This window comes from Balaenoptera acutorostrata, chromosome 18 (assembly GCF_949987535.1).
Source record: "Balaenoptera acutorostrata chromosome 18, mBalAcu1.1, whole genome shotgun sequence".
In the NCBI taxonomy this organism is placed as follows: Eukaryota; Metazoa; Chordata; class Mammalia; order Artiodactyla; family Balaenopteridae; genus Balaenoptera; species Balaenoptera acutorostrata.
The window spans coordinates 39,378,713-39,406,389 of record NC_080081.1 but is presented as its reverse complement, the minus strand read 5'-3'; the positions used below and the strand labels follow the sequence as shown (position 1 = coordinate 39,406,389).

The following is a 27,677-nucleotide window of genomic DNA, read 5'->3' as shown; positions in this document are numbered from 1 at the left end:
CATCATCTGACAGGAAAGATAGCTAATAACCATGCCTAACAAAAGAAGGGGAGAAAGGAAAAAAAAAAAGACAACTCTCTCTGAGATGAACAGAATCTGGCAAATGCTATAATTATGTTCATGGTAATTATACTCACGTTGAAAAAGTGCAAGCAATTATGAGTTATGTTTATACATGTTAGAAGGTAAAAATGCATGATAGAAATTGTATGCATGAAAAGTGTGTGTGTGTATGTTTCAATCCAGTATTCTGGCCTTATTTCAACTCTACGTTTTGGTCCAATATATCTTGTTTTTGTTTTTGTTTTCTACTTTGTGACTCTATTAGGAATGAGTCACTAGTTAAAATAGTATAGTCACAAACTTCTATAAGATTGGCTGCTAAGTCAAACATCTGTTCTTCCCTAGAATCTATCTATCTATCTATCATCTATCTATCTATCTTTCTCTATAGCTACATATTCTCTATTCTATAGAGAATATATATATATATACTATACTATATATATATAGTATAGTATATATATATAGTATATAGTATATATATATATACTATATATATAGTATATAGTATATATATATACTATATATACTATATATACATACTATATATACTATATATACATACTATATACTATATATACTATATATACATACTATATACTAGTATATACTATACTATATATATATATATATATATATATATATATATATATATATATATATACTATATATACTATATATACATTCCTTAGAGCTAAAAGATCTGGAAAAGAAATTTGTTTTTCTATCCTGCCAGACAATTCTACAAAATAACACTATAAAATAAGTGCTAGGTTTGATAATATCAAATAAATTATGTATTCTGGAATCAATCCACAATTCATATTAAAGTGTGTCACAATAATACAAGGGAAAAAAAGAGAAAAATGACAATAAAATGACTGCATTCTTTTTTATTAATAATTTTAAAAATATTAAAAAGGGATGAGAGTTAAACTTGGGAAAGATCACCTTGGAAAGAAAGTATATCAAACATGACTAGCAAAAGACTTTTCCTTTACGAAGAATAATGGTTTAATGTTTAATTAATCTTATCCATTTCTGCATTTATGGGAAGGCAGAGAAGAGTCTGCTTTATAATGTAGAAAATTAAATATTAAAACCTTGGTGCCTACCAGACTTACATTTTCTTATTATGAATGAGCATTTTCACTTTCTGCACACACAAAGAAAGAAACAGGAGGTAGATGTAGTTCCTTAGCTCTGCAGGAAAGGATTACTTCAATGTAGTCTCTAGTAGCAAGGTGATACCATCTTGCTACTAGAAACAAAAAATGTCAAAGATGAATACATGTTTAAAACAAAAACAAAAAAAAGTTTTAATTCTAGATGTAGTAAATGAAGTAATTCTTCAGCTTTTTTTCATGTATGAATTATCTAAAATACATAGATCTAATACTCTAAAATACATAGATCTAATACTCCAAAATGGTATATTGCTTACAGGATATTACAATAGTTTTCATATCTTATGATGCTTTTTCTAGTGAGAAACCTGAAGTAAGGTATTAATTTAAAATAATATAATGCTGCCAGATTAAAACACAGAACTAACAATTGAGAACAATGAAAAGACAGATCGGATATTTAAATGTTTAATTCAAATTGGTGCCTATTTGTGTTACTTATAGTTTAGGCCAGATGATATATTTTGAAATTAAATATGAAATTTTGACCTACATTTTAAGCTATCACTTGAACCTTTAGTCTCCAATGTATTATTTATCACAAAGGAAGGAGTGTAAAAAGGGTCAAGGAAGGGTCCGTATCACAGGAGTCCCACCTCTTTGGAGATGTATGTGAAATAAATTCATCTCCACTGATCATCAGAGATTCTTTACCCCACTATGTCTGGGATATTGCCCCTGGAAAACATAATTGATTTGAATGGAAAAGAAGCCACACATTACAAACATTGTTCCTAAACTTAAAGGATTAATATGTGTGATTTAACCTGGCAAATTATTCTAAAATTTTTGTGTGTAATTCTGAACTTGTTGACATCTTGATTGTTAACCCTACAATTTGTTTCCTCTAAGTTTAAACTAGGATAGAAATATTACATGCATAAAATCTCAGCGATTTTTTTCACTCATGATTTTTTTCACTATTGCTATTAGAAAGCATTAATAACAATTATGGGGAATTTAGCAGAAAAATTAGAGGAAGCTCAGAAAAAAGTGGGGAAGTAAATAAATTCCAAAGAAACTATGTACACATCTTTATCTGATTTTCACACATCTTTCAGTTCTACCTCAATGATCATCTTCAGCTACAGATCAGTATGTTGTACAATGTCTTGCTTGGACAAGTGCCTCAGAGAGAGATTATGGATATGGTAAACACATGATTTCAGTTACAGTAGGCATGTAATTGCCTGCATATCCCGGCTCTTGATTTAATTACAGGAGACCACCTTTCAATGAAAACACAACCCCTGCCCACCCATCTATCTGCACATCTGAGTCTGTGTGCCCACACCAACTTCACACCTGGAACTTCTGCCATTCTCAGGAAGAGATGCTCTCTTTTCACAGGGACTACAAACACAGGTGTCTAGCTCAGTTTAATTATCTATCAAATTGCTTTTTGTACCTATATATATGACAAATTCTAATTGGTAAGCTGTTTGAAAGAGTAAGGAATCAGAGTTAGAAAATTAAATTTGATTTTCTGATCAGGGGAAACAAGGAAAGAATGGATATTACTTCACCTTCAATTTTCATTTCTTCCCTATTAGCAACCAAAGCTCCCATTTAACCATGTTGCCTAGTACCTTCCCACCTCCAGGAATATATCTGAATTACTTGAAATATACTGTTCATTCACCTTCCCATTTTCTAATCTACAATTAAAAGCTCATACCTTTCAAGAAATTTTCCTGATTTCTCCAGCTAGAAATATCTTAGAGGTTCACAGTTGAGTTTACTCTCTTGTATCTATGCAAAATGAAAGTTTAGTTCAAAGACCTTCCATTTTCACTGTGTTTTACTCAATTTAAATTAAGATATAAGAGCCCTGTGTGTCAAATAGAAGGCATTATTATACATAGTTCATAGCAACAATAAAAGATAAAAGCAGAAATTCAAAATAATTTTAACAGTCTGTAAAAGTGGGTCAAAATCAACAACAGAGAAGTTAATAATAATTTATGCCAAGTATAGAACATAGAATTAAAAAAATAGGTGACTTTAAATACAGGACTACAAATATGGTTGACAAACTACATATCAAAAAGATTGAGGTCATTAATGTATTGTGAGGTCAATAAAGTTCAAATATTCAACACAAGGTGATGTGTCAGAGAGAAAGAAAACACTACTCTTGATCTTTTCTTCTAGTTAAAATCTATGTGTTCCTTAAGGACCAGCTCAGATCCAAATACATCAAGATGTCTATCATAACTACTTCACATGTTTTCTCGATCCCTGAAATATTCATTTTATGTACCAGAGTTTAAGATGGTATTTTCTTGTAAGATATTTCAGTGATGCTCCTCAGAAGTTAAATTCATAGATTGGGTACCTGTATCACAAGAAACAAGACTTCAAAAGTTTTCTGCCACTGTCAGACCATATATAGGCAATACTGTGCCCATATAAAATCTGTATATCAGATTTTTGAACAAGAAATGCAAGGTCTCCAAAAATAAAAAATAAAATAAATTTGGGATATAACATTTGGATCTATCTACGATAAAAGAGGGGCACAATAAGTTGCTTCAAAATTTTGGTGGGTCTTAAGATGGAGAAAAGTTGATCTATTCATTTTTATTTCAGAGCATAGAGAGAGGAGTAACAGATAAAAATAACAGAGAAGTAGATTTTTAGCTTGACTTGCAACTAAAGCCCCATCGTGAAATAGGCCACCCTTAGGATGAGTTTCATATATCTGGATACATTTGCAAAGAGGCTGAATGAAACTGCAAGGAATTTTGAATCACAATTCTTACACTGCTTGGAAAGTTGGATTACATGACTGCAAGATTTCCTTCAGCTCTACAATTCTATAATTTCAAATTTAAATTCTATGCCATCGGGCTTCCCTGGTGGCGCAGTGGTTGAGAATCTGCCTGCTAATGCAGGGGACACGGGTTCGAGCCCTGGTCTGGGAAGATCCCACATGCCACGGAGCAGCTGGGCCCGTGAGCCACAACTGCTGAGCCTGCGCGTCTGGAGCCTGTGCCCCGCAACGGGAGGGGCCGCGATAGTGAAAGGCCCGTGCACCGCGATGAAGAGCGGTCCCCGCACCGCGATGAAGAGTGGCCCCCACTTGCCGTAACCAGAGAAAGCCCTCGCACGAACCGAAGACCCAACACAGTCAAAAATAAATAAATAAATAAATAAATAAAGTAGCTATAAATTCTATGCCATAACGTTACAGAAAAAGACAAAGTCTTTTCATTAGTTTAGTGCTCTATAGAACACTGGTCTATATCAAAGGGAGATAAAAGATTTGCCTAAGAGGAGAATTGGAACAAATCCAGGTTCCCTGGCAGGCAGTTTGTGTTTTATCTGAATGACTGCATCACCTCTTCTTGCTCATCTAGAACTGAAAGGTTATAAAAAGACATTGTTAAGAAAATATCTTAATAGTCAAGTTTAGACTACTCATGCAATAAATTAATCAAAAGCTAGAAAGAGTGACTGTTTCAGGGACTAATTTAGTTTAGGAATACATCGAAGTCTCATGTGTTCCTTTAAAAGGTCCACAGTGAGGGTAGTATGGAAAAAAATTTCTATCTAAAGACACCTGTGACTGTTCATAGTCAAATAGGTCTCTCGAAAGATGTATAGAAATGGAAATTTATTAAGGCAGGAGAGGGAGACTTCTGCTCTTGAAAATTTGCCCTGTTGAAAATTTGCATCAATAGCACTTTGATGATTTTAAAATATTTATATCCTATAATTATATTTTCATGTTGAGCAATTGAACTTCTATAAAAGTGACTATTTTTAATAAAAACTTCTAAGACAGCCTCCAAGTGTTTTCAAAATAACTATGAAAGCCAATGTTGACAAAAATATGCAATGTAAAAATCAAAAGCTCTAAGGGTGGTATCCCCTTCTTTTCCCATTTTCAATATAGCAAAGATCAGGATTCAGGAGAATTTAAAATTCAAAACACTCCCTGAGGTTCTTAGATATAGGTCATTTCATTTAGATAAAAACACAAACTTGTAATAAATGATATAAATCACCCTTTATCACAGAATTAGCTGTTTTAATAATCCAGAATAAGCCCTTCTTTTGGCACACTAATTCATCGCAGCTCATATAAATGGCCACCCCAAGGGGACCTGGAATCACTAGCCCTGCTGCTCACACAGCATTAAGATGACCCTGGAGAATCAGAGCCACTGAAATTGTGGTGCCACAGCCAATTCTCTCTTGCTGTGTTTTGCTCTAACAACATATGCATGCTTCTTCATTTAAAGGGTTTTTTTTTTTTTTTCATTCTTTTTTGTTTTAATTCAAAAGCACATTCTTAAGGAATATAAGGCTGAATTGCAGGGTGGCTTGCTGCTATAGTACATCTGAAAATACTCCCAAACAGTGGCATATAGACACTTAGCAACTCGCTTGAGAGCAAACAAGGCATCTATAAATACACTCCAGGAGCTTCTAAAACAATGCAGAAGTGGCATCTGGCATGGGTGAGATGGCAATTTAAACTCTTCAAGTCTTCCTTCAAATTGATGTTTAAAACTCTTTCAAATAACTGATTATTTAAAGAGAAAAAGAAATCATGTTGTGTTGGTTGATTTTTCTGCCATCGAAACTGGAAAGAAACTGTAGTTATGAAGTAACAACGACATGTGAGGAATGAGAAATATCCAGTCCACTGTATAATATGGATTGGTTTATGAAAATCATTCCTGGGTAGGGAAGATTACTATTAATTATCATTGTTAATAATGATGCATTTCATTGATTCTAAGATGCCATCAGTTGTACAATGTATTATGATTTCATGTGCCATTAAATATGTTATCAATTAATTTTAAGATGCCATTGATTGCAATATGCAGCACAATTTCAGAAGTATCAAAATAGCTATTGTGAATTGTTAGAATAAAGTAATAATGTTTTCTAGTTTGTATTTTATTTGCTGTTTTATGGTGTTATGACTTGGGGGGGAATGGAAGCACTTGTGGGTATCATAGTCAGAGCAAACCGGAAATCTGGCTTCAGATATCAGCTTGAGTGTACCCAATTTATATTTTCTACATCTCCCTCCATTTTCTTTCTACACATCTTGGTTTATAAGGGGCATTTCCTGTCTTTTTTTTCAATCTGTCTCTCTTTGATTCACTTAAAACTTAAGGTTTTCTAAAATTATTAGGTGGAACATGTAACCAAACACCAGTACTTCACAACCAAGTTAATTTCACAACAAGAACACTGGTGGGCAGTGTTTAGGAGAGAGGAACAATTAGTGATTTGCAAACTGCAGTATTCTGAGGGGAGGATGTAAAATGAGAATACTCAAAGAGAATTTGCAAATGTATGCAGTAAAATTGTCTGGAGTCAATTTAAAAAAGCACAACTGGGAGAAATTACAGTACATTTTCAAATTGGAGAGAGGTGTTGGCATGTTTTCCCATCACATTTTTCTCTCCTATAATACTGTCTTGGACAGTGGGAGAATTGGAGAGCTAGTAATGTTGACTGCAGTGAAGCAATGCTATCCATGTTTCCTGCTCCCAGAAAGCAAGAAAGGGCTTCCCTTATATGCCTATGATGGTGCTTCCTCAACTGCAGTTACCTCCTCTCCACCATGCTAAATATTCTTAAACTCTAAGCATAAGTGATAAGGTAGAGAATGAATCAGCCCTTTAGTGCAGCACCTGTGACTCTTCAAGAGTACCTGTGTTCCATATGGCATCAGAGTCTAAACCTGTGGTTGGTCCTTTGAGTTTGCTGCATCATCTAATGCTAAAGTAAGGAAGCTTGGGAGGAGTGACTGAATACCTGTTTTGAGAATTCAATATGCTATACTTAATTGCACCTGCTAGAAATGAAGGGTAACTAAACTATCTACATAAACGCTGTAGTTTCAGATGGATAACACTGTTTAATCTCTTGATGCAGAGACTAAAATTGCAATCTGAATCAATCACTTGAACCTTAATTTGACATTTTACAAATTAGGTAATAATAATAATAATAGGGCAGAACAGTAAAATATCTGTGGCTCCATTTTTTCTGTCCCCAAATTTTATACAATGTGTTTATGAAGGCTCTATAAAATGACTGATGGCAATTACTTATATCTATTTACCCTGTAACATTATTGTGTAGCAATGTAAGTAGCAAGGACTTCTCATTTATTCATTTTACTTGGTAAATATTTTATCATTGTCTATGAAGAGTCAGTGACTGATACATGTAAGTCAAGTCATATTCAGGTAATAATGTCAGGAAGAAGACTGATTGGTAATCTATTTAAATCAAATCTTGTCTGTTGAATTCTCCAACCACAAACTCAAAGAAAGCACCAGAATATCTATCACTATTTCCTCAATCTGCTTTCTCAAGTGTAATTTTGTAGGTCAAAACTTTGGGGTGATCCTCTTGCCTCCATCATAACAATGAAAATATAGCGTGAATTATCTTTAGTGATAAAGAACGGTTACCAAAATAGAGATGATTCAACTCTTGCACAGTGAGCTATGTTGTAATGCAAATTGGCTTTCAGCTGCTGTGACATGTAATTTTATAATACATTTTAGAACATTTAACCTATCTACATTTTTTCAGCTCTGTCTGCAATAGTGAGAGGTAGCGCTATTGTTACAGATTCTGCTAAAGCTACTTATGTGCTATTAATATACAGGAATAAAAGGGAATTCTTTCTTCTCTGGTGGTCTCTTCCAGCTACTCAAAATCTGCTTGGCCTAAAAGTGTCATCAGCCACAAGGATTATTTGATTTTCTTTGTCCGTAATCGATTACTTGACTTTTACTAAAAAGCACAATTTAAAAATGCCTAAAAAGGAGAGAAAATCTGATCAATTCCATGTCAAAGATTGCTAAAAATTTTTGAAGCTGAAAGGAATGTCCATAAAGAAGCTAATTCCAGTCTTATTTTCAGTAGTCATGCATATATCATAAAAAAAATGAAATTTTATATGAGAGAGAGAGAGAAAGAGACCGGAAGGAAGTCCATTTTAACTCAATAGAAAATGCATGAATTTCTTTATTATATGAAGTGGCCTTGGAGCCTACCTTTACTGTTTGAGAGATTCTGAGTAAAGTACTCTGTCTCATTGAGCCTTAGTATCCTCCTCTAAAAAACGGTGGAAATGCACATGCTCTCTTCATTGAGTTGTTGTGAGGACCAAATGATCTGGTATATTTAGACTGTTTAGCACATTGCAGGCACATCATGGGCATTCAGTACATGGTATCAATTATTTAAGCAAGTTATGTAAATTGCATGAAATATTTAAAGTATGGTTAGGATGGTTTTCGTGTGTTCATGGTTTATTTATGGTCTGTGCCACTTGTTGACCTAAAGTACTGAACTTAATGGTAATTTATTAATATATCATTGAAAATAGCTAGTACAAATCAGAGTAACTAAATACTTTGATCAAATCATACAAAATTCTCCCAGGAAACAAAATGGAACAGTTGTGGTTTAAAGTAAAATAGTACAAAACAATATCAACAGTATTTATATCTGTTTGATTGAGGACATGGATCTCCAATAGTGAGAATCCTAAGCATTGGTACCTGTATCAGGAAGGAAATGTGACTCCCCCGCCACCCCACCCCCAGTTTTCAAGGGCAAAACTCTAGGCAGCGCTATCACATGTGCGCCTTCTTCTGCCCCGACATCTGCCATGTCCTATTTTGCATAAGCCATGATGGATTCTATCAAATCACCCAAGTAATAACATAACCATCTGAAACGTTAACAGGAGACTTTCTTCTGACATCAGCTGTCACACTATGTGTGAATTAAATTTGCTCCATTAAAACAATTTGGCTTTGTTCTGACTGTTCAGTGTTGCCATTCAAATCTGTAAGCAGTTTTCTTGCGTCTTCACCGCTATTAACAAGTCTTAATCGCTCAGAGATTCAGCACAGTTGGATATTGCAATCAGAGCAAACTCCCCATTTGATTCCAGCACAGAAGTTACCAATGAAACTGGCAGAGTGATCATATAAAATTCTCTAACTTCATCTCCTTTTCTCCCAATTCTCTGTGGAAAAAAAAAAAAAAATGCAACTATATAGAAACTTGTTTGTAGACTGCAATTTCTTGAATCTGTAGTGGCTGTTAATATCCAGTATCGCCAAGGATTTGAACATATCCCAAATATGTGACTATTACTTTAAAATTAAAACCATCCTGACAATCAGCAGTTTTGCTTCTCAAAGTGTATGACTTGTACATCTGGTTACCCAATCCAGCGGGGAGGCAATCGCTGTAATAGGCTCAGGTTGTACATAGCACGACATCTGCTCTCCAGTACCCAATCTGACTCTGGATATGTACCCTTGAAATAAGTAATCATGCTTTCATTAACTCTAAAACAGTTCTCACATTTGGTCACAGGTAATAAACAGTTAATAATTAAGGCCGACTGAATTATTTTCGAGTAGTCTTTGTTGGTGTTTGGAGGTTATTTTTGTGACAGAGTTGAATATTTTTCTTTATCTGAAATACACCCTTCATTAGGTAATTCCATCAGCTGATTTCTCTTCTGCTACTGGAAATGCTATTTTCCCCATGGCCTTATTTTTTTAAAAAAACAATAATATTCTTGGGGTTTAAGAAAGAGTTAAATCATAAAAGAACATGCTTGCTAATGTCAATGGCTAGTGATTTATGACAAGAGCACTTTTATTCAATTATTGTCTGAAAGACTAAATGTACCTCCTGGGGTCCAGAATTTAGTCACACAAAGTGTCTGGCTCACATTGCCGGAACTGACCATTAATTACGAGGATCACAGGTGGCAATCCATGTATATCTTAGCTTTTTCTGGAAACTGTGCAGCATGAGAGCTATTAGAGGTAAAAGTCCACCGCTGGAAGAATAGGAGAAAAATATTGCAAAATGATATATCCTTTAAAGTATCTAAGTCAAACTTTTTGATTTAGAAATCAGAAAACCCAGGGGAATCATACTGACAAGTACATACATCTGGTATTTAGCTGCTTCCATTCTAGGGTCCAGTCCTCTCTACTCTAGGTGAGGTCTTCTCAACCCTAAGAGAACATTATAATCACTTTCAGTGCTTTTTAAAAATAACAGTTTTGGGTTTTTACCTACAAAGATTCTGATTTAATTGATCTGGGGTGGGGCCTTTAACTGGTGTTTCTTAAAAGCTCCCAGTTAATTCCAATGTGCTATCTCCATCGATCTTTTTGTTTGTACCATCAGGAGAAATATTTCTCTTAGGATCAGAGAGGTTATTTTGAGAAATGCATGCTCTGGACACTGTGGATAGTGGGTAGTACATTTCTCCTGTGTTTGCTACTGAAAAGCTTAAAGTCTGGTGTGCAGTAAAAGCTGTCTGCATGGGCCTCCAGGGCATACATTCTTTTCTAGTTCAGTTTTATGACACTACATTTTCTTTCTTTTGCATTTTTCCACATTTGTATGTAATATTTGTTATTTTGATGTTTTATGTTTTGTTGGAAGCTACTTTTGAAGAACAAGTTGGGACAGCCCAAAAGATAAGGAACTAGATCCCTAACAACAGAGAAACAAGACAAATATATGATTAAAAGCCATGAGAGGCCTAAAGAAAGAGGGTTAGAAGGTCTTTATATATTTTGTTTGAAATTCCATAGACCCTTTAATATGGACAAAAATTAAAGAGAAACAAGAGCACATATGCAACAGGAACGGTGGGCTAAGTGTTATGAGTGAGTGGGAAACAGAGAAAAAGAATTGGAAAGCAGAGGCATGAAAGTTAAGTAGTGGGAAGAAGAAAGGTGGGGAAGCAGAATGGTGTGTCAGTTTTGGATTACGTGGGGTAACTGTGATCCTGAGTCTCAACAATGTGATTGCACCATCTTTATTGTTCCTTATTTTCTGCCAGCATCATATGGAGTCCATTCTGCATCAATAACTCTTTATTTACAAAGTGCCAATATTTTCAGTGGCTGTTAAGACTTGCCTCTGCACCACTGATAAATATGGGATTTAACATTTTATATGAAATAATTTTAGATGACAACCTAAGTGAACTTTGGGTTAGAAAATATTGTGATGGTATTGGTGACTGATATTTTATGTTACCATCTATTGAACAAACAAGGTTGCTGATGGGAAAGCCTGGGGAAATACATGTAAATATCAAAATATGTTCATTTGACTCCAGCATGTGGAAAATTAATCCAATTTCATCCCCTTGTTTTCGTACAGTTCATTTCAAGAAAATCAAACAGAATTAAAGTTTTGTATGGTCTGGTAAATTTATGTTTTAATAAACTTTTATATAGTTCCATTTATCTACATTAATTGCCTCAGTGAAGATCCTTACATTGATTCAATATGGAAATAAAATTGCATCAAAGAAAGACCTAGAAAAAGGGTTCCAACGGATTCTATATAAAAAATAGTATCTCAACAATCATGGCTTATATTTCATTTTGGTTTTGTGGATTTTAAATCAACTACAGTTTCAATGGTCCCATTCATACTTGATATTTGAACTTTTAAGAAAAATGAAGGTAAAAGACAAATTTGCTACTCTCCACCTAGCAATTAAGAATGTTTGGCAGTGTGTACTCAAGAAAATGTTACTTAATGAACATTGAAAACATAAGCTTTGAGATTGCAAAGTGATATTAAGGAAAGATAAAATTTAAATATTTAAAAAAGTAAATGCAGATAAACACTAGGATATTTGTTTGGTTTCTGAAATTAAATTCCTTGCAAAATTTACAAATATTGATAAATTTTATGACAGTAAATGAAATGCAGAAATAGACATTGAAGAATTAGACTTATTTTCCTGAAAATACACATTAAATACATCAAAATAAAATTGTTTCATCAACTATATCATTAGTATCATGGACAACAAAAGGACTAGATTATAATTATTTTAATAACTCATTTTTACACAGTTCTGCTCTTTATACTTTCCCATAAATGTCCCCATCTGAACTTCAGAACAGTCCTGTGAGGTAGACATAGGATTTATTATTAATGAATCTAAGACTTAAAATTAGGAAACCCATGATTAAGTTTGTTTAGGTCAACGTTTGGGGAGGTTGCATAGTGTTCCTTCCTGTAGTTATTAAAAAAATGGTTCTGGCCACACTGACTTCATAATGCAGATGTTTATAAAATAAAATATAAATACATTTAAAAATATAAATACATTTAATATAAATACATCTAGCACAAAATACGTCTGTAGTATTTGAACCGAAAAAAGTAAGAGAGCTCTCTGAGAAGATGTCCCTTCTCTGTTGGGATTACAGCTTTAGGAAAGTCACAACAGATCTAGCAAGAAGGGAAGGAAGGGGACACTGCTGGTCAGACAGAGCAACAGACCACTGGGAAAGTCATGAAAGGGGTGAGATATATCATAGACACATCACCTCCTCAGTGGCGGCATTCCAACTGAAGTCCTAGTCAACTTAAACCCATTTAAAGATATCATGGCAGTTATATGCTTCAGGTAGGCTATGAAAGGGAAACTGAAGAAGCAATGCATCCATCCAGATAATTGGGTGAGTCCTAAGCATTATGCACCTATATATTTTGCGGCAGTGAACACTGCCAGGGAACACACTTCCCGTTTCTTCCCTTGAGGAAATAGATCCTATATCTCCCTGAAGGGCAGTAGCTATCACAGAGGAACTCCCTTTAGTCTCTAAGAAAGGCAAATGGGCGCATTTTAGAAGCTTTCTAACATAAAAATGCGTAAAGAGAAAATGCAAATAGAACTCTTTAGAGCAACAATTCCCATTCCTGGTTTTGCCACACTATTTCCAAAAGAGATTTTTAATTTGCTCTTATGACAGTGGGCTTATTTGCTAGGGAACGATTTGGGGACAAAAAGGTTTTTAAAATGAAGGACAAAGAGGGTGCTTCCACTTTGTAAAATGTGTAAGTAACTGTCTCTTAGGAACAATGATCTTGTTTTCTGTCCTTGTTTTTCATCCTAATTAATAGTGATCATGAGAAAAGAAGAGCCTTGCTGTATATAATATCTTATTATTGGTGGTGTTATTACTAAAATAAAGAAAATACAGTCCAAATAAAGAACCAGTGTCAATTAGTCTTGAACCACCTCAGTTAATTAGCAAAACATTCATACATTTTATAAAATATTCATACTAGGAAATAACTATAGTTCTGGGAACAAGTACACAAATTAAATGTGTAAAATATTAGACACTTGCTATATACCAAACTGACATTAAGAGAGTAAAAGTGTCAAGGCTCCTAAATCCCTGTATGAACGACTTTTATCATTCACTGTAGAAGAATGCTAATAGTGTGTCCAGAGAATACTTTGTATAGCAGATCCAATGCTCCTTATGATTCATTCCACTTACGTTTTAAAGTTGTTGATAGAAGGTGAGTGTGGTATGCATTCGGGAGAAAAACATGCAAAGAGGACATGTAAATGGTCTGCATTTCCCTACCTATTTCCTTTACACAAAAATAGGATGAAATGGGAAATGCTGTCTCAGCACTCACATTCTCTCCAACTAAAATCCTCTATTTGTCAGTTATTTAAATCCCATCTGTCACTTTGACCCCCTTAATTCCTAAAAAAGTTTTCTCTACATACTAAATTACATAAATTGTTCTATTGCACAAGTAGATCCATAGACTGAATTGAAAGATGAGGGTTTTCATAGATTTTCAGATTCCCTATCCTCTTTGGTGTTTGACATTAAAACAACAGGAAAATTAAAGTTCCGTTAAATCAAATATTCATTAGCCTCCTTAACTGGCTTTAAAGAGAAAATCTATTCCACACCATAGTACAATGCAATGATGATAGTCAAAAAATATCCACCGCAGCAAGTACTGCATGATGACTGTCCAAAGCTCTCTTTGAATAACTGTCTAAATATTAGTAGCAAACACCAAAGAAATAGAATTATTCAAGAACTCATGATTTGATATGAACAAGATACTTATAAATGAAGTACCTCTCTATTAAAATTCTTAGTTCTCTTCCAAATGTTCTGAATTAATTATTTTCACCTTGTCAACTTTTTTTTGTTCTTTCTTTTTCATACATGATAGGAATGTTGAGGGATTTTAGGCATCTCATTTAGTACCACAGAAACTCGAGTCTTAATTAAGACAAAATATGATTTCTCAATAACAAGAAGAGACTGTTCATGCCTACTAGGAAAGAATATCTTACCCTATAAATCTATTATCATTCACATTACAGTTTATACTGTAGGCTTTATAGTATAAAAGAGTAGCCTATACAAAGAAAACCTTCTGAAGTTTCAAACATTGAGATGTGCATCCCATAATTTTTCAAATGCAGGAATAAGTAACAGGAGTCTTTTATGGATAAAGACTAAGAGAAGCATTAATGCAAACTAGTCCAGCTCAAAGTCAAATTACTACTTGATGGTTACTGTACTATTTTTTTTTTTTAATTAATTAATTTATTTATTTTTGTCTGTGTTTGGGTCTTCGTTTCTGTGCGAAGGCTTTCTCTAGTTGCGGGAAGCAGGGGGCCACTCTTCATCACGGTGCGCAGGCCTCTCACTATCGCGGCCTCTCTTGTTGCGGAGCACAGGCTCCAGACGCGCAGGCTCAGTAGTTGTGGCTCACGGGCCCAGTTGTTCCGCGGCATGTGGTATCTTCCCTGACCAGGGCTTGAACCCGTGTCCCCTGCACTGGCAGGCAGATTCTCAACCACTGCACCACCAGGGAAGCCCCATTACTGTACTATTTTTACAGGATATAAAATATACTAGTATAATGAATGAAAAGTCTTCCTAAGGTATTTAGAAAGTCACTTCAATGACATTCCTCAAACTTCAGAAGAGACGATATATCTGTCTATAAAATGACACCAAAATCATATTTTATAAGGATTTTGTATTAACATGTGCTTTTGAAGGATGACATTATAGGGTCTTAATATCTATAATCAGAAAGTCTTTTGCTTTTAACTTGCAAGGCAATAAGTTAAAGAATTAATTTTGTCTGCTATAAAGCTGGCTTGCCTTTAATCTTCAGATTTAATAGGTGTCTTTTTGCTCAGTGCTTTAGGCAGGAAGTTGAGGAAATAGTCCACGTTCCATCTCAGTCAACATAAAATGACATTGAAGTGTCTTCAAATGTTTCCAGGAAGTTCATGCTAAACAGTCTCTCTGTTATATTTGATACTGAATAACAGCAGAAATCCCTGTATTTAATGAGGCTTTTCCTAAGATTCTATGTAATGAAGCTATATGTTCATGATAACTTACTTTATAATTAAGATGTTACAAAACTAAACATACGTAAGATGCATATACTAATATGTGGATATATGATGATTTATGCAATGGAGAATATCACACATGCCATATATTCTTTCCTCCAATTGAAATTTCTTGGTGTAATTTTGAGGTCAAATTCTTAAAAAACAAAAAAAAAAACAAACCAAACAAACAAACAAAAAAAAAACAGAATCATTTTCCTTGGTTTGCTCTGATAGACATCTTGATTCAGGCTTTCTGCCATTATTTATGTCAATGGAAACCTCGAAAAATCATCTGCTCACTAAATTAAAACAAAAATATGCATGAAACATCGGAAACCAGCAAATGACCCTATCCAAAATAGATCCTTCCAGGAATCTTTGAGACAGTTCACATTTAGAAGCAGCAGTGGTTACATTAAGAACTTATGAAAGGGTTCCAATTCTGAAATGCTTTCAATGCAGTGAGTAACTGGCAAGTTCTTTCTCTTTTATTAAAAGTACTCTGCCAGAAAAGCCTACTTCAGTCAAAACAAACTTCCACTTAAGTGCAGACTTTTTTCTAAACATTTTCATAAAGTAAATAGTGAAGCTTTTTTTTTTTTTTTTTTTCTTTTTCCTCTGTCTTTTCTGATAGGAAGTGAGATTCCAGTTTGGCCAGGAACAATTGTGATTTTGGTTTACTTTTTTACGTTTAGTTATTCTTTCATGGTTCTGAATTTTGCTATATAGGTGCCCGGAGGCAAATGGGAGCATTTTTATACATACAAAGTAGATAAACAATGTAGGAAAGAGGCTCTAACGGACCATTTCTCTGCTCCCCTCCTCTCGCCTACAGCGTATTGTCTGTTCTGCAAGTATTAAAGCTCATCTGAAATGGCTTCTTATACCATTGTTTTTAGACTTAACATTCTTTTTTATTCAATTCCTTATTTTCAGCGGCTGAAAATAGGATGCTTAAACTTTCTCTCAGACCTTCATTTTTTGAATTAGAAATTGAATTTTTGGAAAAATAAAATGGCTTTATCTTTGCAATTATTCAAATCTACTTATGGTATTTTTTTTTAAAAGCTGAGGTGGGAGTTTGGCAAGAGGAAAGAGTGAGAAAAAGGCCACATTACAAATATAAAAGTGTGCTGTGGATCTACTAGGATAGCAGTGACATGCTCTTTGATCACATCCAGCTCACAGTCTGCTCTGTTCCTAGGGGTGGGGGTGGGGAGATGCTTGCTTTACTTTAAAGTGACCTCGTTGGCTAATGTGCACAGCTGTGTTAATAAGCTTGAAGAGAGAGCCACATCCAGTTTTTTGTTTTGTTTTGTTTTTTAATCAAAAGGAATAACAACTGAGATCAAGTGATTCTGAAAGAAGGTGAGCACATTTGGGAACTATTCCACCATGGCTACCTTTTCAATAGTCAAAATCATGTCCTTATATTTCAGGGGCACATTTATAAGCCAAGACTGTCCACTGTTCATTTTTCTTCCCTCATTAGGAATTAGAAGAATGCCTTCACAGATGAACTGTTAAGAAATAGCTTGGATCTAGGCCAGTTCTCCTGTGTCTTGGTCTGTGACCTCCCAGGCAAAGCACTCCATCCTTCCCTGCCAACCTCCTCCATCCCCCCACCCAGTAAGTGAGTACGCATTACATGCAGGCTAAAACTATCATGTCCTTAAACAAGTGTCCTTATCGAAAGTATAATATAAAGCCGACTTAGAAAGTCTGCTGCTATAATGATTTCATGTTTTGCTGATCCTGGTCTTTTCTTCTGAAAGGCTTTTTAGTGGTCCCCAGTGAAAATTTGAGATCAGCATTTAAATGCGGGTCTATCTTTTTAACATACTTTAAGTTCTCCGAAGTCACTAAGTCTCAGTAGCTTTGAGAATTTATAAGCATATCTAGGATGTTAAAGGATACCTTCCATGTCTTTTTTTTTTTTTCCTACAAAATTACACTAATTGGAATTTGTATTTTTCCTCCCATTTGTGATTTGAAGGAAACATACTACCGAATAGGAATAAGATTTGTTCAAGATCATTTATTTGTGTGAAGCAGCTCTCCCCAGACAGTTAGGGACCAATTATAGGAATTTCCTATATTCTTTGGATTTTTACAGCTGATATACACTCGTTCCTCTCCTAGGTAATAGCAGCACGCACATGTGCAATGAGACACAGGAAAGAAAAAAAAAAGAAAAAAAAAAAAGTAATTATGTTGTTCCTTGTTATATGCAATTACCAGCGTTTGGTTAGAATGCCTGTGTGATTTTTAATTCTAAATGAAAAGATTAAGGCAAAAGAAGCCAACATGCTCTTTAAAAGTACCACTTTTCTGAATCAATCAACATATTCATTTGCATTTAAAACTTAGCATTTCTTGCTTCAGTCATATTTTGCTTCCATGTCCTTTGAAGTCCTTCTCTACTTTTCTTTACACTTGTCATAAAGATATTTTTATTTACCATTAAAAGCCTGAGAAAAATTGACCAAGGCCTGAAGCTTTCATGTTCTTAAAGGTTTGCATCTACAGGTTAAATTGCAATAATACAGTCACTGAAAACTGTCCAAGGATGAATATAATAAGTAGCCAAGTTCTTTTGATCTTTAAAAAATGTATTATATTAAGTTTTTGATTTCTATGATGTAGAACTATTGCAGGACCTTGTCAGTTCTAATCGAGAATGGAGTCGTCCAAAAAAAACTCCACACATTTTTATTGAGCACCTACTATGGGCTACAACTAGGATAAGGCAAAATTTAAGGTTTTCACCCTCTGGTTTGTGCTCAAACTTGAACACCCAAGTCCCTACCCTAATCTACTCTATGGCACCAAAGAGCCTTCAACTATATTTATTGACCAACTTTGAGCTAACAATGTGGTCAAGTCTTTTGAAGAAATATTAAGGTGAATAATTATGTGGAAAAGTCTTAAGACAGAGACCTGACCTTCTAGGGTTTGAGATCCTTGGAAACCTACCTATCAGTGTGACGACAGCAAGCATAAACTAGCAAGGATATGAATTCCTGTTGCTGACTGTCTGAGCTGGAATTCTGCTTCACTCCCTAGTCCTGTGATACCAGACACATTATTTTCAATGCTTCTAAGTCTCACTTTATTTATGAAATGTGTACAACAATAGTGCCCACTTTACAGGTGTATTGAGAATTCAATAAGATATCTTATTTTAAACTTAATGCCCAGCATGCCATTAGGACCTGATAAATTTTGCTATTATGATTATCATCATCATTATTTTTACAAGAAAGGAAAGAAACAAAACTGAACAAAGCATATTCTTTCATACCAAACAAAGTAACATTAAAGGGAAAATCAGACTGTAAATACTAATGGCCATGAAAATCAAACTGTAATACTAATGGCCATTTGATTTTTTTTATGTTTACTAGTTACCCTAAAAAATTGCAAAGAAATTGCAATTTCTACTTCCATGAATAAAAACTACTTTAAAAGCTTTTATTTTCTATAAAAAAAATCTAAGATTAATAACATGGAAACTAGGTAATGGCATTAGGAATAAAAATGCACTTGTGTAGTGTTTGAGTTTTAAAAACTTTGTTTTTAGTTGAACACTTTCACACAAATTGGCGTATTTAATCTTTACAAACACCCTAGATAGTATTTTTATCCCCATTTTACAGATGAGGAAATTAAGATTCAAGGTTACAGAGCTTCTTAGTGACAGAGGTATCTGACAGTCACTTCTGAATTCAAAATTCTGTAAATCAAAGTTTTACAAGGGTAATATATAGGCTGGAATATTTTCAGCCCATATTTATGGTAAACATAATTTCAGTTTTAATCAAAACAAAAAAATCCAAGGCATAGCTTTCTATAACAAGTCAGAAAAAAAATAATAACTAATAGAGAGTGTTACATTTTTTAAGTCTGTTTTGACTGCATTAGCAAGGATAAAGGATGCATAACTAAGATACTTTGAACAAATGTTAATCAGAAATATAATCATTGGTTTCATATTCTTTTCAATGCCCCCATGTTGCTCCCCTAACCATCCCTTTGGTTTTGCTAAATCAATAAGTGTAATTTAAGTCATGTTATTCTTCAGCGCAATACACCAAAAATAAGTGCCCATAATTATATTGAGGAATGAGAACAGTAGTTTGGAAACAGAGAACCATTTACAATTACAGATGACCCTTGAATAATATGGGTTTGAAGTTCAAGGATCCACTTATATGTGGAGTTTTTTTAATAAATATATACTACACTACTACATGATCCATGATGTGTTGAATCCCCAGATGCAGAACTGCAGATACAGAGGGCCAACTGCAAAGTTATACACAGATTTTCAAATGCCTGTGGGGTCTGCACTCCTAACCCCAGTGTTTGTTTATGGGTCAACTGTAATACAGACTTGTTTTTGATTTACAGCAACAATCAAACACTAGAAAACAGAGTAACTTGTATAGGTAAACCTCGGAGGTGTTGCAGGTTCAGTTCCAGACTGCCGCAATAAAGGAAATAGTGCAATAAAGTGAGTCACACTAATTTTTTTTGGTTTCATAGTGCATATAAAAGCTATGTTTACACCATACTGTAGTCTATTAAGTGTGCAATAGCATTATGTCTAAGAAATGTACGTACTTCAATTTAAAAATACTTTATGCTAAAAAATGCTAATCATCAGCTGAGCCTTTAGAGAGTCGTAATCTTTTTTTGGTAGAGGCTTTTGCCTGGATATCGATGGTTGCTGACTGATCAGGGTGATGGTTGCTGAAGGCTGGGGTGGCCGTGGCAATTTCTTAGAATAAGACAACAGTGACGTTAGCCATGTCGATTGACTCTTCCATTCCCGAAAGATTTCTCTACAGTATGCGATGCTGTTAGATAGCATTTTACCTACATGAGAGCTTCTTTCAAAATTGGAGTAAATCCTCTCAAACTTTGCTTTGCTTTCTTAACTAAGTTTATGTAATATTCCAAATCCTTTGTTGTCATCTCAGCAATACATTGAAAATCTATTATTTAGTGTAGCTACCTTTATGAATTATCTTATCTAGGTCTCCTGGATAACTTGCTGCAGCTTCTACATCAGCATTTGGTGCTTCATCTTGCTCTTTTATGTTGTAGAGATGGCTTCTTTCCGTCAACCTCATGAACCAACCTCTGCTAGCTTCAAACTTTTCTTCTGCAGCTTCCTCTCCTCTCTCAGCCTTCACAGAATTGAAAAGAGTTAGGACCTTGCTCTGGATTGAACTTTGGCTTAAGGGAATATTGTGGCTGGTTTAATCTTCTATCCGGACCACTAAAATTTTCTCCATATCAGTAATAAAGTTGTTTCACTTTCTTACCATTCATGGTTTACTGAAGTAGCACTTTTAATTTCCTTCAAGACTTTTTCCTTTGCATTCACAGCATGGCTAACTGTTTGGCATAAGAGGCCTAGCTGTCAGCCTGTCTTGGCTCTAGACATGCCTTCCTTACTAAGCTTAATCATTTCTGGCTTTTGATTCAAAGTGAGAAATGTGTGACTCTTCCTTTCACTTGAAAATGTAGAGGCCACTGTAGGATTATTAATTGGCCTAATTTCAATATTGTGTCTTACACATGCACAGTTTATGGCACCCAAAAACAATTACAGTAATAACATCAAAGATCACTAATCATAGATCACATAACAAATATAACAATAATGGAAAAGTTTGAAATATTATGAGAATTATCCAAATGTGACACAGAGACATGAGGTGAACAAATGCTGTTGGAAAAATGGTCCCTATAGACTTGCTCTATGCAGGGTTACCACAAACCTTCAACTTGTGAAAAATTCAGTACCTGCCAAGCACAGTAAAGTGCAGTGCAATGAAATGAGGTGTGCCTGTACTGTACTTGCTCTTTGTAACCACAGGCATACCATGCTGTTCACTCACCTAACAGAACTCTGGGAAGACTGTATCTTTCCACTGCATAACTATTTGCAAACAGAGTTAGAAACTAATCCCTTTAATCCAATTTATTTGCTATAATCAGATTAATCTTTTTATCTCACCAATTTTCACTGTCACTCTCCCCTTCCCAAGACCTTCAATGGATCCCCACTGTCCACTGAATAAATAGAGATGAATTTACAGAAAAACTGAATTCAACATTCACCATGTATGACTTCTGCCTTACACTGTCTTGTCCTGTGTCCTTACCTATTTAATCCAGAAAGGGCCTCATCTTTTTCAAAGTACACTGAAAGGGTCATCCTTTTTTGAGGATGTCTTTGGCCACTCTATTCAAAACTATTCCTTCCACGAATACCAAGAGCAAAAAGCTTTCCCAGCTTCTAGAAAAGAAGTATTGCCCATCTAGAGCTCCTTGTCTTTATCTCATTTATTGGTTTTATCTCTGTACTATCTTGAAATAGGGTCATTTATTGTTGTGTTTTTTTCTGCTACTAGAGACAGACTTCTGGTAAGTAAGGCAATTTTTTTTTTTCACTTTTATAGTCCCCAGTTGCAGCTGAATACAATACTTTACATATAGCAGGTAACCAAAAAAAAAAAAAAAAAAAAAAAAAAGAAAAATAGCATTTTGTTCTTCTTTAGGGATGTTAATATTGAATCTAGTGAAGGAACAAGACCTTATTTTCTACCCTCCCTTGACATTTATTTTTATGGGTTGCTGGGTGTGGGTGTATGTGTCTGAGCAATGCCCAGGGAACAGGGTCAGGTTCTACTGGTAAACCAGCAGCTGCAACTGCTTTGATGATTTGCTTGAAAAATATGGGCATGATTCCAGCTTGGGTAGGAAATCTAAGGGGAAGCACTGCATTCTAAAATCCTATACTGTTAGAACTAGAAGACCTCATCTGATCCAAGAACTTCATTTCATACAGCAACTAACAATGAGGAATACTTCTTTTCTAGAAGCTGAGAAAGCTTTTTGCTCAATACTTATAGGAATAAAAAAAATTCATCATTTTTGATCAATCGATCAAAACCGAGGCAAATAATAATCAGAAGGAGAAAAATATCATTAAGCTTAGGGATTTTATGCTTTTAAGGTCTTATAAAGTCCTCAGGAGGTAACAACCACAGTAGAGCTGCAGGCAACATCTCCACTCAATTCTGGTACCATTTGCAAGGCACCATGGCCCGGATGCACTCAGAGTTCCTGTATCATAATTGTGCCTGAAAAGAAAATTAATTTGTTGCAAGATGAAAAGATTCTTAAAGATACTTTTTCATTTCCTAAAAACACTCATCCCCAATTATATGAAATTGTAATCTTTAACAAATTTCCCCAAATTTCATCTTCTTATAACTAAAGACCTTTTTGTGCTATATTTGTTTTAAAATTCCATGTTTTACGTTAAATAAAAGCACAAGCTGCCTTTTGGAAGGGAGAACATTCCATATCCCCAGAAGAAACTTGTATGTTTTCCTGGTGATAGGAAGTGGAACTCTGCCAAGCAGTGAACTAATGAATTAGACTTTGGCAGCCCTCCATGCCTGACACAATTTAGTTCAAATTTATGAAATCTACCGTTTCCAGACATCCACTTGTGCCTAAGGCCTCTCTGTACTTTTCAGAGTAAAAAACATAACATTGCTAGACTTCTGATTTTACCTTATTGATGAAGAAAGAATTATGAACAATATATGTTTTTCTAAACCGAATCTCTAACCATTTCTTCAATTTTGCAACAACAACAGTGAATCAGTTGAAATCAGCATCTCTTTGGGTAGATAGCAGAATATTTCTGTCTTTGATTAAATTAAATCCCCTTAGACATGGCAGACCTAATCATCTCAACAAAATGTCTGCTGCCTCACAAAGATTGATGCCCTTTTGGAAAGGAAGGAATATCAGCTCTGTTCAAAGGCATTTTGTCTTGTCTTCACATTCTTGAAACAAGAACAGAGGCTTTTTTTTTCACACTAAGGGAAAAAAGTAACAAAGCCTTCCATCAGTCGCTGTGAAGAAGGAATCATCATTAATGCTACTTTAAAACTTACTTTATTTGGGGGAACCTCTTTCAAAATGATACTTAAGAAATGAGCAAGGGGAAGATGAGAAAGCTGCACATTTCAAATACCTAGGAAAAATAAATCTGAGTTGCTAATTAGAGGACAGAGGCACAAGTCTCAAGAAAGTGATGTCTTCTTTCTAAATGCATACATAATTATTTCTCTTTCTTTGTAAGTGGATGAGATCAGCCAACATCCGACTTCAACTGCATTCTAGATACTTCCCCAACTAGCCCTAATCACTGGCCCCTGGAACTGCCCTGAGGGCTCTTTTTCATTTCTGGCATCATGGCCACCCTGCCCTCTCCCCTTACTCTGCTTATCCTCGGGTACCTGCATGGCCCTGCGCCCCAGTCCAAGCTCCTCTTTTCAACTTTCTTCTCTAACAGAATCAGTTGTCCCTTACACAATGTATTTTTTAAATATTTTATGGCATTTCTCACAACACACTTAACAACTTGTTTAAACATATTTTCTGTTTGTAAATTTGTGAGTTTTCCACCTATAAAAGCTGTGTCATTTTTATCCTCGTATACTTTGAAATGCCTTACACATTTAGGGCTTTCCATATGTGTTGATAAATTCATAAAATTAAGTCAGTTTTTTTGGGAAAAAAATCCTTAAATATCTGCTTGCTTTGCTTACCCAGTTTCTTTTTCTATGATGCTTTTATTTTCAGTTACTGGAGATTTACCATTTGCTGAAAAATATATTTACAGTATAATAGGCACTGATGAAAAATTTAGTTCACCCTGAAATAACTGAATCGCCAGAGAAAATCATTTTGTATGAATGACAAAAGCAATGTCAGTGTCATTTGCCCTTGTTGTGACCTTAGAATTACAAGGACACACAATGAATACACACATGTACTTTGGCATCTTACTCAAGGCATATACTGGTTTATAGAACTAATTTAAAAAGAATTGGTGCATTGAATTAAAAGAAATGTAAAGAAGAAGAGAATAAAATTAAACAAACTCCTCATATAAGACATAAAAAGTAAATGTACGAAATAATCTACTGTTAGTTTAGCATATACAAGAGATACTGTCTTGTTTTGGTAACTTATGCTGTATTAAGAAATGTTTTCTATCTTATAATGATTTCTTTGTACCTAATTTTCATTGCATTCACTTAATGGATGTCTTTTGTCAAAGGGGTTATACTTTCTGTACATACGACTTTCAATTTTGTATTTTGGCATCCCATCCCAGCTTATCAGATATTTCACAGTTTCTCACTAACTTGCTTTTTAAAACTCATATCAGTTATTTTTCAGAAGCAAACTAAAACTCTGTCTGGAACTGAATGCAGTAGGTCAGCAGGCTCAAGTAATTCCAGTATCATTTCTAAATCATTCAGGTTTTTCAGAGATAGTTCAATGCTTCAGGCTTTTCTAATATTTTAAAATCTGTTATCAGGCTTTGGTTTAGTGATTACTTGATATTACTGCATCAGAGGCTAGAGCATTACATACGCATGGGGAGATTTCCAAATGGGAAACAAATGTAGAAAACAAAATTTATTTATGTTGAAATTGGATCATAATTTTAAGCAGGAATTACCAAATGTATGAAAAAAATATTCTTGTATTTTTTATAACAATGGAACATATGCTAGGTGCATGATGTGTTCCATTAGGTGATTTTATTTTTAAGTCATATCTTTAAGTCCCAGGGAAGTCTCCTTTCTCCCTCTATATTTGTTGAGGAATTACTCACTGTTGACAGAAGCTAGATACCCTAAAGGAAATCTCCAGAACACTAAGAACTGTACAGAGAGGAGTAAGACATTGGACTCACTCTGAAATAACCAACAAAAGGAAGCTGTTTTGTGGGGGTAAAAAAGCAATAGCAGTCTCATCTGGCTTTTACTTAGGTGTCTAAATTCTATCCATACTTTAAAACCCACTCAAATACTAACACAGCTGGCAAACCTAAGCCTACTTCAGAGCCTTTTAGGTCTCCTTCTTGCCTGGAACGTTCATCTCCCTGATTTTCATATGGCTCCTCAATTTCACCCTTCAAGCCTCAGCTCAAATATCATATCTTTAAGGAGACTAGCCTCTGTAATAAATTTCCCTTGCCTATCACTCTCTAACACATTTCTTCAGAGTATGTAACATTAGCTGATATTACTTTTTCTTTGTTTATTTCCTTCTTTGCTTTATAAAATAAATTGCTTACCTTTTGTGTTATCTCCCATATCCTTGGTGCCTACATCAATGCCTGACATATATTAAATAAATATTAAGTGGTTGAATGAATGAAGAAACACACTCCTTTCTGAGTCTTAATATGTCTTCACTCCATCTTATCTCTGATCATGATATTCATCCTTGCCCCAAAACTTTGCATATATCTCACCTGGCCACTTTTCACTCTTGGGATTTATGTAATTCAAAAATATCCTTTATTAAGCTACAAATTTCTTGACAGCTGCGTTTTCTTTTATTCATTTTTGAAATATTCATGCCTTTAAGACATATATACACTAAGTATTCAAATAATATGATTTGAATGGATTGATGTAAATTATAGCAATGGCGAGTTTAAGAATAATTATTTCTATTTTCCCCAGCAGCTTACAAAATGTTCAGTTTTCTAAACGTCTCTGAGATGCACCTCTATTACTATAGCTCTGGCCTGTGCTACGGGTAAACTCTACTGACTCTCAAACCCATGCAAAATCATGCAGAGGTAAGTGCCTAGAGCTCCAAATAATTTCTTTTATCGAGCAGGAACTGAATAGGAAATAAAACATGCCAAGTGAGATAATAAAATAGAGAGAGTATTATGAATGTGGTCAATTTTTAGCTTTTATATTTATTAAAGATATTTCTCTGGTCATCAGAAGGCCCTTTAGTAGAACACAACCTTAAAACGCTTGTATAAGCAGATAGAGAGTTTTGAAACTTGAATTTGAGACCTTAATGGGCGTCATCACTTCTTTATTGCCAGCATAATTCTCTCAGTCTGGGCTCTGGTAGGGAAATCAGACAACTCTCACTGCAACCTGGGGGTTGACATTAGTTAAAAGCATAAAATCATAAAGTTTCTGTAGTGAGTTTAGACGCCAAATGAAATGGAGCAATTTTAAAAGTAAACTTCTTACAAAGGTAACTGAATGTCAGAATCTTAGTTTTTGTTTTTGCCAAAATAACAATATTTACAAAGTGTTTCTATAGTACATCATATACACATTCTTATAATTGACTTAATTCTTATCACTAGATCTTTTAATGTTCCTGAGAGCAAAGTTACAAGGGCATAGGTGTTAGTGCTTATTTTAGGTCCAAAGAAAGTAAAAATATCTGCTTCATTTTGTTTCATACAGTAAAAACTAAGAGAACAAAATGTCTATTTATTTCCATATATCCTTGGCTTGAATGTTTATGTAGCTCACAAACTGACAGAAGGAATTAGAAAAGTCGACTTTCTTCTTCAGTGCCTTTTATCCCAAAGCATGAAAGACTCCAATGCACAGATAAAAAATAAATAGTTTTTGTCACAGCTTTACCCTTTATGATATTTTGTAAGTGGGGCTTGTCTGCTATGGTGTTTTTACCATATCTATATAATCAATGGAACACTAAATAGATGACTTAGGCAAAAGATACAGAAGCTGTCATGTTGAAATTACACTAATTCAGCTTATTTCCTATCAGCGAGAGGAAATAATAGTCTCCCTGTTGTACAAAATAGCATCAAACTCCACAAGAGAAATGGTTTCACTCTATTCCTGGGCAATAAGATGGACCCAGTGACACTGTCTTTCTTCTGTAAAAGGACCATGAATAGATACGCTATTATCATTTCTATCCTAAAAATGAAGAAATTGAAGATAAGCAAAATAAGATGATTTCTTCAAGATCATACACCTGGAAATTGCCAGAATGGCAGAAGTGATTTGAATGGGAGGATGTAAGAAAAGAAGGTTGCTATGTAGAGTGATCAACTGTCCTAGTTGCCTGAGACATGGGACTTTTGGCTAAACCAGGACAGCCTTGGGCAAAGGATAAAAGTGGGGCACCATATGTAGAGATGTATAAATCATGGCAAGGAGTTTAGAATTTATTCTAAAGGAAAGTGTTTACCACTGCAGTGTTTTAATACAGGAATGGCATGACTTGCCTTGAAGCCAGTGCAGAATGTCACATCTGGCCCACTACGGACATAC

General features: G+C 34.7%; 1 protein-coding gene across 3 annotated transcripts in view; it reads right to left on the bottom strand.

Moving 5' to 3' along the window:
* Positions 1 to 27,677, bottom strand: part of PCDH9 (protocadherin 9) — a 979,957-nt gene that overhangs the window by 881,748 nt on the left and 70,532 nt on the right. Inside the window, exon 3 of one of the 3 annotated variants that reach the window (XM_057532788.1) lies at positions 22,548 to 22,655. The exons of the other annotated variants lie outside the window; for them this stretch is intronic. Within the exon in view, the coding sequence (XP_057388771.1) occupies positions 22,644 to 22,655 (12 nt within the window). The 3' untranslated portion in view covers positions 22,548 to 22,643. Of the gene's footprint in view, positions 1 to 22,547; positions 22,656 to 27,677 lie in introns of those variants that run through there. 3 annotated transcript variants of the gene reach the window in all.